Genomic DNA, 14,100 nt, shown 5'->3' with positions numbered 1-14,100 from the left:
CGATCGATTCCATTCGCGCGGCCGTAGACTGGCTGTCGATCGGCGCGGATAAAACGAAATTACAAGCGAAGGAATCGGCACGCTGCAGCCGGTCGTGGCGCGCAGATGTGCAACACGACGAGTCATCGCGTCGGACGAGCTCAGCTTCTTTTTCCCTTGAAAACACAGCAGACGTAGTTACATAGGTTCCGCGACGCGCAGACGGATTCGTAAGCAATGAAAGCACGCGACTCGTCGCGGAGTAACTTTCAGGGAAAAGAGGAAAGGAAAACATGACGCGAACGATCGTTCGGTTCACGCGAGCGAGGTCAAAGTGGGACGGGGCGATATTTTCCGGAAAGTACGCGATATGGCGTCCACCTGGCGCATTTATGGCCGCAGCTTCTCGAACGATGCGCGTTTCGTTTCCTTCTTCGGAACACGGATCTTTACGACCCGTTGTCTACGCGCGTGTTCTTCCGAACGATTCTCCAGTCTTCGTCGTTTTCCTGGCAAAGCCGCTCTACGAGTAGACCCATCGCCGCGGATCGATCACGGTTCCCGAGGATCGCGGTGTTGCGCGATTCGGAAGCCTCGCTGTTTCATCTCTTCTTTCCCTCTTTTATCTTTATTGAGATATGTGTAATTTTGTGTGCTACAGTGGATTAGCCGCGTAGTAGTGACACACATACATGAGTATGAGTGTATGTGGCAGTATGTGCGTGCACAGCGTCTCGTTAAACAGAGGAATGCAACTGTTCCTTTGGTAGTGTGGAAAAGAAGATGGCGAGACAAACAGAGAGCTGTGACGCGCGCAAATGTGTATCGACGAATATCTTGTAAATCACATATCAAATAAATCTGAAACTATCTTGATATCAATTCTGAGTTTAATCCAAGTGTTCCTTTACATTTATTTCAGCGATTAAGATCCACAATTCTCAACAATCTGTAGGAGGTGTAAGCGAAGCTAGGTGAAAAGAGAGTTTGCGTTTCGTCCCGGGACTACCGGTGGACTCGTCAGTAAGGCTATGCCCGGTAGTCCGTGGCGTGGAAATTTGTTTATTTAGCCCAAGAATACAGTTTTAGATACATATTCACAATAAACGGTGAATTTTTGTAATGATATGTTAGGCAAAGGTACCGATACGCGGCGGTACGACGTAGCCATGCTGTATTATGTGTCGGCGCTTTACATTTTTCGTGTATAATACAATTTTTGGGTTTAAGCCGCTGGGGAGCGGAGCTTTTTCATGAATTTTTTTTTTATTTTTTTCTGTCCTGAAAACTTGCTATGCCCGGTAGTCCCTGCCTTAGACGTAGAGGGAGTCTCGCTAGGTGCGGTATTTGTATCATTCGCCCGTATATTCGACCGCTAGCGAGATAGATAGATTCGTTGTCGTCGTAGCCCTCTGGTGTTGGCGGTTGGTATCCGCGGATCGCCCGGGAGGTGGTGCACCGCGTTGATGCCTCGACCTGTCGGCGTCCTGTTGATACCGATCCGCCACAAATCTTTTCTTCCTGTCCCTTATTGTTCCGAATTTTCTTCAAAAATTTAAATGACTCTCACGCGTTTCTCTGGCCTAACCGATATTCCTTCAATCTGAGTGCTCTGTTTACGCTCACAAGTTACTCGTTAACGGGTACTCGACACGAACATTCTGTCGAAATTTTCTCCTCCAGTGCGAGAGTACCGTAGCAGAGAGCGCACGCGCGAATAGCATTCTTTTCTCGAGTGATTCGCACGAAATTGCAAACATTTACCTGTGTGCAGGGGCGGGATTGGTCGTCGGGACAGTTTGTTTGAGAGTTTGGGAAAATTACCGGTGGGTCAGTAGGGATTTGAGAAATTGTGGCCGGTCGGCGTAGAATAATCGAATCGACAAATTAAAGTTGGAGGGCGGGTCGTGTAATTTCCCGTTTAGTTTTTAAAAACTAAAAAACCCCATTCCGCTCCTGCCTCTATGTTTAAAATCGAGAAGTAAAGTAAATGGGCAGGTAATGAAAATAAACGTGGACCAGGTTTCTACTTACTCTCCTACTTTGCTAATCAACGACTATTGTTTCAGGGAGAACAATCAGATCATCGGCTCTTACCTGGAAATCGAGGACATAACTCTGGAAGATTACGGGGAGTACAAGTGCGAAGTTAGCAACGGCGTGGACGAGGAGATCACGTTACCCGCTCACGTTTATCGGCAAGGTAATGGGACCTTTGAACCGTGTCGCGGCCGGCGGGAAAAATCTTCTCTCGTGATTGTTTCCTCGCGCGGATTTCATTGCATCGCATCGGGAAGACGAGTCCGCGGATATACTCGGAGAAAAAAAGGAAGAAAAGAGAAAGGGGAGGCGGTCATCTACGTATCCTTTTAACCGCTGCTAATTAACAATCCGATCCGCGCTTTCAACAGTTTAAACGACGTCTCGCAGCGATTTCAATCGTTTCCGATTTAATTCGTCGCTCGTTAACAGTCGACAGAGTGACCCAATTAATTCCAGCCAATTAACCGAAATTCGTACGCTCGTGGACGTCGGACGTGGAATCGCGGTGCAGCGAATCGTTTACGCTCGAGCATCACACGGCGAAAGAAATCTTTTTCCTTTTCTCCGCCTCGCTGCGTTTCTTTCTTTCAAATATCATTCCGAGTGACACCGGTGGCCGATCGTGATGCAATTTGATAGATATCATTGCACGAGATGATAGATTCAGAACGTAAAATCTTACATTCGGTGAATCATTCGTTCGGAAGATTTTCACTGCTGGTAGACGCACTGTTCTGAAGTTAGTACCCACAATAACAAGTATAGCTTTTTCTTTTCTGCCCTAAAATAAATTCGGGTTTCCTCTTTCTCTTTCTTCATCCTGCAGATGGCGTAAACTGGTATGTTTGCGATTCACGACTGTGATTCGTGACATTTCGTGGTCGCTTTCGATCGGTGGCGAACACATCAAACGAATATCACGGTTTTCGAATCGACAGCAGGAATCGATGTTTTGTTCGTTAAAATCCTGATATGAGGTAAAGAAAAGAAAATCGAATTATTTCCTATTTGCAATACCTAACAACGTAAATTTCCGTTGTGTAAAGAGAACGCGAGGAAATTTGTAATTTACGACGTATGCAAATATTTGTATGCGTTTTAAGCTGCATTCAAGTGCCTTGCAAGAAATAATTGAATCAAGATGAAGAATTACGATCACAGCGAGCAAATTCGCTCGAGATAAAAAGAATCACGATCACGGTCGTGAATGAAATTAGATCACGACCGCCCGTGATCGTGATTCAACGATCACCGTGATGAATCACTGTTAGCCACTTTGCTCGCCATCTCTAGCCATAGCCTTTCTACGGCGAAGAAAATAAAGTGGACGTTTGCTTTTGCAGAGCCACAGTTCGCGTTGGAAGTACAAAACGGATCCTGGAGAAGGTCGTTTCTGGTAGGCGTGCTGGTGCTGGTTCTGCTGATCTCGGTCGGCGCGTTTTACGCGCGCTGTTGGCTGCCTTTGGTGCTGCTCTGCCGGGACAAATTCGCCCCTCTCGAGGAGAACGGTAATTATCGTACAGCCGAGTTTCTTCTCTCGGTTACCTACGATTCTTAATCTCCCACCATTCCTTCCGACGATACGCAATAGCGATGCGTCCTCGCTTCGCCGAGCACTAGTCATCAAATTCCGCCCTTTCCTCATTCCCTCCTTCGCCCTGCTCTGACTCTTACGAGAGGGCCAATGAGAGCGACTTGCATCCAATCTTCTTATCGTCCTTGGTTTTTCAACGATCGTTTTCTTACTCCGAGCGATGCAGGCGACGTTAATCCGTTCGTTAAGGAACGAACGAAGAAGCGGGCGCCGCAAGCGTTAAGTAAGCGTCGTTTTTGCCACGGTACCGTTTCGTCGGTAACTCGTACCGTCCAAATAACTCGCGTTTATGACCGGTATATTTTTCCGCTGACACTCGCTAAGTGTCTAGTCGATACTGGCCGAAGCAAATTCCAATAAATAAATATTTAGCCCGCCGTCCTACTTTAAAAATAAATCCTAAACGCTGCCACCGTGACGATATTCGATCGTAGAGAGTTTAATCGTTTGCTTTTCGCGAAGATTCTCGCAGTACGTGTGTACGTTGCTTTTATTTCGTTCTCGCGAAACAGTTCCGTTCAACGTCCGGCACTTCGCTGCGGTAGATTTCATCGATCGTTAGCCAGTTGAGTGTATTTTCGCGATCGGCTTTGTTCCGGCAAAGTATTCGGAGGGAGGTAGCCTATATCGGGCCGAAATTAACATATCGAATTCCCATTTCGTGCAAGTTTTACGCATCCTTGGAATAGCGGCGTAGCCACGGTCGCTGCCGCCGCCACCGCCGTTCGATACTCCCGGAGGAACTTCACGTTCCCCCTTTGAATCACCCTAATATCCCGAGCGTTTCGCGATGGCGACCCCATCCGCGCGATAGTCGTGCCACCGGGTTACTTAATCTTCGTTTAATCCACGCTGGGAATGGCCCGCGAGCCGCGTTAACGATTTCCTCCTTTATTTCTTCTCCTCTATTTTCCACCTTTTATTTTGCGCGCGATTCGAATCGAGCGTAACGACTCTGTTCGTTCCGATAGCTGGAATACGCTGTACGAGAGAGAAAGAGAGAAATCGGGGGGAAGGAGAGAGTACCTTTTACGTTGGAAGGCTCGCTGTTAAACGTTTCTCGCCTCGTTTCAAGCTCCTTCTGTCGGAGTTGCTCCCACCCTTCGAACCTTCTCTCGATAAGCGGCGCAACCTTGCCGCGAACCTTGTTTCTCTTATCGCGACGAACGATCCGCGTTTCATTATCCGTTTCCTCGGTTGGTCGCTGGTTCCTTTTTCTTCAGATTTTTGACAGAACGATCCGATAGAATAAAACGAATGCTGCAATGGTAGTAGGTTGTTCGCATTGGCAGCCTTATCCCTCGCGGTGTACAACGGGTGTGCACGGTAAAATCGGACTGCTTAACAAAACGGTGCTTTATTTGCGTATTACAATATTACAACGCATGAAATATACTCTGTAATATGGTCGACAGTAACATCGAAACGACATCGGTCTCCCTGATAAGTCTGGCAGGGTGATCGCCTCGTTTCCAACTGATTGACCACCGATCGATTACGATCGGTAATACGTAGAATAATAAAAGAATCTTCGCGCAGCAATAAGTCAAGAAGAAAAGAATAACGTATGTAGTAACGTATGGATTCTTAGAGTAAGGACAAGTAATGATGTTATATTTAGAGTTTAGTGTAGTTTAATAAGCGATACTCAATAACAACAGGACCGACTACAATATCGTCGTACGTCGATTCACACTCTGTGACCTCTCGACTCACACTGCGCTTCTCAACTAACTTTCTGGCCGTTGTAGCATCTCTTTTGTCTTTTGCTAGGCCCACCGCACACGTGTTCCGCAGACGCTCGTAGCCAGGGTCAGGTAGGTCTTTTCTAACGAAACTAGGCACTTGAAAAGACTGAGGACGCATTAATAAACCCGACAGCGCCTCGGCTCTGGCGACATTGTCCATGGTTAACTCGATGTTTCTTAGGCCCTTTTACCCGATACTACACGTATTTTCATTTAAGGTTCTGTTTCCAAAAAAAAAAAGGTTTGAGGATTCGACAGGTAACCGTGTATTACCCAGCTACGAAGCTGCCTGTTATTGCTGTTATCTTATTTCCGTGATATCGAATTGTACGTACTACTACTACTTTTTTTTATTCTGTATTTAATTTGAATTGTTTCGTGAATAAGGTTGAAACTAGTATACTTTTCAAGAATCCTTCGATTAACGTAACAAGTACTGTTGCACACACAGCTGCACTCTTCCAACTAAATTATCGCGCACATGTAGCCAATTGCATGTATTTTGCAAGTCTTGGAAAGCCGAAGCTACGTTTGCTTTTAAGTCTTCGACGCTATTATCCTTGAAACACTCTTGGCATTTAATACGTAACACAAACGCGAGCAGAAACAGAAGTTTCGTAGTTGGAAACTTGCGATCAGCGTGCATCATTTTTTTTCGGAAGCAAAGTCTTGAGTGAAAGAATGTTATTTTCTCTTTTCTCGGCTTATCGTTGCATGCAGAATCGCTACCCGGCCTGTTGTACAACCATTTTAGGGACATCCTATATACAAGTACATAAGTATCGTCCGATCGCCGATCGTCCTGGAACGTGCACTCAAGCGTCTTCCGCGTTGGAGCTGTGCGTGGGTAGACGATGTCGTTGTTCACGGTTGTTCGCCATCGTCGTTCGACTAAATGCTTGCAAAATATCGCGAATGTTGCCGAGCGGTCGGCACAGGTTTATCGCTCAAGGTACAACGAAAAGGAAGGAAAAATCGGAAAGATCGGCCGAGACATGGGCGATAAATCGCGGCCGCGCGAGCCTCAGGCTGTGACGAGTTACACGTGTACGGCGAAGCCTGTTACGGAAGGAGATGCCGTCTCGTCCGGACGAGATCTGATCGATAAGGCTGCCGCCGATCGAGTGGCCCCTACCCTAATACGGAAGCTGGAAAATTGCCGCGATTACGGTGCTTCTCGGAAGCAGTGCACCGCGACGTCGTCCATTAACCGTTTTGCGGAGAACGTTTTCTCTTTGTTAGCCGACTGAAAAGATCGCGAACGCGTGCCAGACGAGCAGCGATCCCACTGTCCAACGAAAGTAAGTCGCTCTGGAAACAATGATTTCCAGAGGAAATCTGCGAATATCCGCAGGCGTTAACTTGCTCGTTGGGCCGAGCAACGCGCGTTAATCGAAGTTGCCTCGACGCGAAAACCGAGACTTTCTCGCTGGCCCGATCGAACGAACAAACAACCACCAAGCCGATCGATACGATTTCCCTGCTCCTTCTCCGCGTTCTTCTCTTTGTTTCGCGTTTGATTTTCGAATCTCTTTGCGAGAAATTGGTTCGTTTCCAGCGAACCACAAAGGGTAAGAGTCCGGAACGAAGCGCAAATAGGTTGGCGAACGGTATTTTTTTTTTTTTGCTCCGCCCCCTCCCTCTTTCTATAGCTTGTCTCTCTGACGAGGGAAACGCTGAAAAATCGGTAGACCGATAAAGAGGGCAACGGCGCCCGGATTTATCCAGCTCCACGATTTTCAGTCGCTTCGCAGTGAAGAATTTTGAAAACGTACGATACCTGACTATTTAATCGAGGGCACCGACTACTTTCCCTTTAATTATTCAATTAAATATTTTTTGATGCGTAGCAAAAATTTTGTAATTCGTTTGAGATGACGATGCCTGACACGAGACTCGTTTCCCTTTAACGTCGTAACTCTCGACTTATTAAAAATTACTGCACGTTTTGAAGATAAAATATGTGTTCTTTCGAAACCTACGGAAAAATGCAATGAACAAAAATATTCAATTTCTTCGTAGTAAAATAAAAATACAAATGATAAAAACAGACAGATTTAAAAAATGGGTTGCTAATCCGTATGTTTGCTTTTTTCTTTTTTCCTTTTCTTTTTCGCTAACGAAACGATAACGCTTTATTTATACGTTTAATCCATCGTGCATCATGCACGTACAAGATACATGCGGAGAGTAAAAGCCCGTGCAAAACAAGCATTGCGTATCGTAATTTTCTTCATAATCGTTTACCTCATTGAGAACGATTTCCACTTTACATTCGTCAGTCGAACTATCAGATTTATACGAATACGAGACCGGCTTCCTAACAGAAACTTCCATGTGTCCCATATTCTCATTCGGAAAGCATAACACTCCATCGAGTAGCTTCAAAGATAGATCTTTATCGTTCAATGATCAAACACTGGTAAATCTCAAGCTTCGTTGCATCCACTGTACAACGATATTTATGAGAATAATTATATAATTATTAGGTTGTCCGAAAAGTGTGTTCTTTTACAGACACGTCTTTTACAACAACGCATCTTTATACAAACATGAAACCTAATCTGTCGAACGTTTTTTTTTTTTTTATTATTTATTTATTTACATTTTACAATTTGTCCAGTAGGACATTTGTCGAACGTTGTGATCTTTATTTTGATAGAACAAAATGGATCATACGTAATTCGATAAAACGATATAAAACGGAAAATGTTGTGCATTGATTATTTCCTTATGAAACGAAAGAAACTTTTCGGACGACCTAATGTTATTTTGCACGTATTTGTAAGTTAACGCTGACCGTACCGCTTAAAGCTTCACCTGTACCTTATCTTATATTCTACGAAATAGACGTTGTTTCCTCGAAAGAAACTGTCAATTTATCGTAGCAAATAACGCACGACATAACTTTTAAGTAACAATAAAATAATTGATCATATACTCTCATTTTTATATGTAATATAAACGAGAGATGATAGACGAACAGATCATTCTCATTTCGCGTGTTTTTCGCTAACTTTCTCACTGAACGTGTGGACATGTTCAGAGATAAAACAAAACACAAAGCCAATGCACTGAATATTACGAGATTTGTTCGCTCCTTGTCGCATTCGATTTCTCGTAGGCTTCGATCCGTACTCTCTCAATGATACTACATTTAGAACTCATTATAGAGGCAGTGTATTCTTGAAAAGTGTTTCTTCAGAGTCTCCGATAAGACTCCGTTGTGTTTCTACGTTACGCGACATGCACTCAGATTATTCAAGTGCTTGCGACGCAGCCAAGCACATATCGCATTTACATGTATGCAACTATAGCTGGTTAGATCTTACTCGAGTTCCGAGCTAAGGTCCCAGATAGAGAACTTTGGAAAAAGATGTAAATTCGTCGACCGGTCAAACGACAGTGGTCGCGGTAAACAGGCGATAATTTAGGCGATGAATTTTCCTCGGCAACAAAGAAGCAAAAAAGAATTGAGAATTTGATTAATCAGATAATAGAAGAATTTACATAAAGTTAGACGAACGGAAGAAACAAGAATGTACGTACAATTTTAAATTAAATTTTGAAACCGATCAATCGAACATCGAATCGGTCTGGTAATGTTAGTGTTTGGGGGGGGGGGGGGGTAAGGTTAATTCGTACAAAAATAAGGCATGTTTTTGTGAATTATTTGTGACGACACAGTTAAAATCTCTTTATTAAAACCAATAGTACATGAAAGTATGACATTCGAAGAATATTGTATAAAATTTTCACGGAGAAATATTAAAAAATACGGCAATGGCAGTAATAATTATGATGTGTCTCGGAAAATTGCGGTGCCCGTGATAACTTGGTGCTGGATCATCTGAAATCAAAAAATCAAAGTTCATTCGTTAGGAAACAGTCTTCCACAGGTAACGCTGGGAGGGTTTTTCGAAATTTTAATTTTTCACTTTTTTGGAACACTTTGAAGAGGATATTAGCCGCAAATTTTCGCAAAGTCGGCTAATTTATCCCTTCAAAGTGTTCCAAAAAAGTGAAAAATTGAAATTTCGAAAAACCCTCTCAGCGTTACCTGTGGAAGACTGTTAACTAACCAATGAACTTCGATTTTTTTATTTCAGATGATCCAGCACCAAGTTATCAGGGGCACCGCAATTTTCCGAGACACATCATAATTATTACTGCCATTGCCGTATTTTTTAATATTTCTCCGTGAAAATTTTATACAATATTCTTCGAATGTCATACTTTCATGTACTATTGGTTTTAATAAAGAGATTTTAACTGTGTCGTCACAAATAATTCACAAAAATATGCCTTATTTTTGTACGAATTAACCTTCCCCCTCCCCCCCTTAATTGAGTCGCTTAACCGTGTTTTAGTGGCAGGCGTTTTTAAGAATCCGTTTGGGATTGTGCCATGCGGCTCGATAGCGCTTCGTTCATTTGTTTGCGAGGAATACCGATCGACGCGATCGCGCTGCTCTTTTTTCGTGTATGCAGGTGGTTTACGACTATTTGAAAAAAAAGTCATTACGAGAGGAAACTGATATGACTCGCGACGAGCTACATTCGGAACCGAGCGCATTGCGAATTGACGATCGTGACCAAACATCACGACACAGTTCACCACAGTACGCGAACGGTGCGATCGCGCTGCGTCGACCTAAAACGATTAAAAAACATTCGAAACGCTTGATCGATTCGAACGCCAACACGCGTATAAAACAACTGTGTAATAAACGGTTGATTAGGGAACGAAATAGCATCGTTACGAGACATTCGAGAGTTTTATAGCTGCAAAAAGCTGGGATCTTATATCAAATAGCTTTACTTAAGTCTGCCATGAGAGAGGTTAGAAATCGTTAGTTTAGTTTAAGGTCGTTCGACCCGGTCGGTTATTGTCTCGCAGAAGCTGATGTTGCGCGATCGTCCGTATCGTCCATCGTTCGTCGATCGATGTTTCTCGGGAATGCACGCGAGAACGATCGAAGATCACGCGCAAAGATAACGTCGGCCGCGTTCTAGATGACCCCGTGACCGACTCGACGCGTCCAAGCAACGACGAGGAATAGTTGCACGCTCGGTCGCTTTCACTCGTTGGCACTGGCGATGCCTACGACGGAATTCACGACGTCGCGTCGTTCCGGAAAGTCCGCCAAAAACAAGTGCCGCGACAAGATCCCGTTTTGAAAACAAATAAACAGGAAGCGAGTATCTTATCGCGCAAGATCCTCGAAAACAATTTCGCTTATTTATCTTTTCCAACTCTATCGTTTTCATCGATAGAACTAATTCTATATTTGTATTTTGTATCTTTTTATATCGATACATCTGTTGAAAATATCTTTAATTTAATCTCTTTTATAAATTAATTTCAAAGAGTGGCTGATCGAAGTGGAGGATAATGGTTTTAATTGTTCTAAAGAGACGATTGGTCAGAATTGAAATATAATTAACACGTTGAATGCCACGCCAGTTTTACAAGGTTTGGCCGCGCAGCCACGATGAATTTTTTATTATACGATACATGTAATCTTGAAGTATTACCTACAAGAGATTCATAAAATTAATTTCAATGAAATAGTAAATAAATAAAATTTCAAACGTTCGAAACGTTCCTTAGGGTTATTGTTCATTAAGGTAAAACACGGAAAAAGATGGGTTTTCCCCATGTTCGATAGCCATTGGAGGAGGCGCAAATAATATTAGGTGAGCACCACCTAATGACAAAATCCGCAATCACTTAGTTGCCAACTCAATAGATCTATATTTCATGTATAACTAAAGCTATTTTTGTATGCTTTATACTGCATTAATTTCGTCACACCATTGTAGTAACGATGGTAATAATACAAAATTTATAACTATTGACATTTGTTCAAATTATGTATTTCTACTAATATCGATGCGCCAGTCATTAGTGACTCTCACGGCGCCACGGCCAAGTTGAGTGCCAGTCACCGGTGACCCCCTGGGCATTCAACGTGTTAAACGTCTAGGAACGAATCGTTTAGAAATAATAGAAATAGAAGATAGTAATCTATTCGTTGAAAGAAACGTTGTTATCTCCGTTGCTCTCTTCTCCTCTTTCAACCATCCTTGCCACGATTCCACAGGTTCCACTTATTTCACGTTCCATTTATTCCACGTTCCATTTATTCCACGTTCCATTTATTCCACGTTCCACTTATTCCACGTTCCAGCGACTTTAACCCTAGAACTACCGATAATTAACATGATAGCTATTTCTATCAAAACCAGTTAAAATGACTGGCCTTTAGAAAATACGTAATAATAGAATATTTTTATATTTATCGATTTATTACTTTCTTACAGAAGGAATTCCATATTATGTAGTACATTTTTGGTATTGTTAATCCATCTGGGACCATAATCCCCAAACGAGGATTGACACATTTATAAAATTGTAGAATCAGTCATTTTTGGTGTGGTACTTGTTGTGTTGGCATCTAGCGATTTGGCGATCGATCCGGAATTTTCCTGATAACTAATATCGTCATATGGAATGATACGCAGTAAAAATTTGGAAAACGTGTAGGAAGTTGTACAAAACGAGGAAACTGGTTAATTGGGGTTCGATAAACAGATTGCAGGACCCTTTTACATCTTGACAAGTACCAGTCATTACGACTGGTATTGGTATAAGTAGCTTTGATACAAAATTATTTTCAGTTTGAATGTATAAAAAACGAAATAAAATTCATTATATTATTCTTTTTTATTACCGTTGCAAAAGTCATTACATCATTACGGAGAAAAAATATAACATGAAGTAGGAATTATAAAATAAAATTGTAAAACCAGTCAATTCGACTGGTGTGGTAGTTCTAGCGTTAAATATCTGGATAGTCGCGATCGAAACGCGCTTCGTGAGATTTGCCAGATGGCAGCGGTGAGCACGACCATAATAATACCTGAACTAATTACGATCACAAACGCGAATTTCAGATGGAAAGGAATGCGACGCTCTGGTGTGCTACCACGAGAAAGACTCGAGCCTGGTCATCGGTATAGTGATACCCACGCTGGAATCGAGGCACCGGTACAAGTGCACGGCGCTGGAGCTCTCCCAGTTGAATCAGAATTGTAAGTCTCGGGTTTAATTAAACGCGGCACCGAGTCGCTCTCCGAGGGAGAAACTGCTCGTTGATAGCGTTATTAAGTTTCCTGTCGCGTGGTCGACCGAAAGGGTAAAGTAAAGGCTATTCCAAGGTCTCTAGGGATAGCTCGGTTCCTCGGAATCTCGCTAGATCCCTTCTCGCGATCGAGCGCGTAGCTGTTGCGGCCAAAAACCGCCCAACACCCTCGCTGCAAACTCTAAACCCTGGTTTCCTTGAGAAGCGAGGGAGGATCGACCTGGGAACGCCGACTGAATCTCGCGCGCCTTCTGCCACTCGACGAAACAGCGCAACGACGACGACGACGACGACGAGTCTTCGTTTGAACTGAGGTTTGCCACGTTTAGTCAACGAGACTCGGAACAACGTGCACGTTAAGATGCTTTTAATTTTTGCCACGTAACGTCGCTCTGGAGGCCGCTGTACGGCGTCGCGATAATCAGAAATCCAGGGAGAACGATACCGGATGGTATTTTGGCGGAGAAATTGGCGAGAACGAGCGACGAATAGGATCTCGCGAAGGAAGGCAGAAGGGAAAAGGTGAAAGGAAAGCTGGCGAAACGGGGACGATTACCGGGAACAAAGGCGAACAAAAGTTTACGGGGTATAACGCGATCTAGTTTCGCAGCCACGTCGTCCATCCTGGTTCCGCATCTCATGAATATCAACGGCTAGGTGCTCAGCGTTGATAACGGGTGCTCAGTGAAAAATATTCAGACGCTAATTTCCTTCTAATTGGCAGGACGAAATTGGGCCGTGTAGGTGAGCGAGCGGTCGACCGCCCAATTTTATTAATGCAAATTGCCCCGCGCTGCCGGCTCCGATCCACCGATGCAAACTAGCCTATACATAAATTTTGTTCGCCATCGTGGTCGCCGGCTGCCCTGTCTCCTTCTGTCTTTCGCGTGTGTCACGAAATCAATATGCGCGTTTTTCGGACTGAAAGTCGTTCGTATCGCAGTTCGGAAAATCTTGTTCCTCGTGGCGAACGATGCACGCAAGCTCGGCGAATGTAGAACCGGAAGCTGCCGGGGAAAGGGCGATCTATCGGGATCGCGGAACCGTGGTCCGGTGCATGGAAGTTTGCGAATTGAATTAGGAAGTTGGGACCGGCTTCTTTGTCTGACGTCAAGCGTTTCGTTTGTCGCTCTGATTCTAGCAGCCGCGGTTTCGAATTAAGCGTATGCGGTACCGCTTCCTTCGCTGATTCTGCGTTTGCGCTCCGCCAACTTCCGATAACGCGTGCCTGAATCGAGAAACCGTTTCGTTCGCGCATTTCTTCTCTTTGCTCGCTCTCCGTTTCCCACTCGTTCTCGATTCGTCGTTGAAAGCGAACTAACCTCGGAATTTTGGAAAGCAGACGGAAGAACGGTTGGAAGTGGAAGAAAGCTTTGGCCGAAGTTGCACGAGCTCGGATGCAACTCGAATTTTCCGCATCGACGGTTGCGTAGCTCCGATTCAAAAGTACTGGTCAAGCAAAAGAGAGAGAGAGAGAGTGAGAGAGAACGCGGTGAAAGCTTTCTATGGTCGTGGCATAGTTGGCTCGCGTGCCGACTCGGCGGAATCCAGTTCATCCTTTGACTGATCGTCCATTTTGTTGGTAATTC

General features: G+C 44.0%; 1 protein-coding gene across 1 annotated transcript in view; it reads left to right on the top strand.

The window, feature by feature from the left end:
- The window catches only part of LOC117160950 (interleukin-1 receptor accessory protein-like 1-B), a 134,957-nt gene that overhangs the window by 118,035 nt on the left and 2,822 nt on the right, over positions 1–14,100 (top strand). The window contains exons 4-6 of the mRNA XM_033342074.2: positions 2,049–2,182; positions 3,366–3,530; positions 12,324–12,461. Of these exons, the coding sequence (XP_033197965.1) occupies positions 2,049–2,182; positions 3,366–3,530; positions 12,324–12,461 (437 nt within the window). The remainder of the gene's footprint in view (positions 1–2,048; positions 2,183–3,365; positions 3,531–12,323; positions 12,462–14,100) is intronic.

The sequence above is a fragment of the Bombus vancouverensis genome, chromosome 4, assembly GCF_051014615.1.
Source record: "Bombus vancouverensis nearcticus chromosome 4, iyBomVanc1_principal, whole genome shotgun sequence".
Lineage (NCBI taxonomy): Eukaryota > Metazoa > Arthropoda > Insecta > Hymenoptera > Apidae > Bombus > Bombus vancouverensis.
This window is presented reverse-complemented; position numbering and strand designations above follow the sequence as displayed.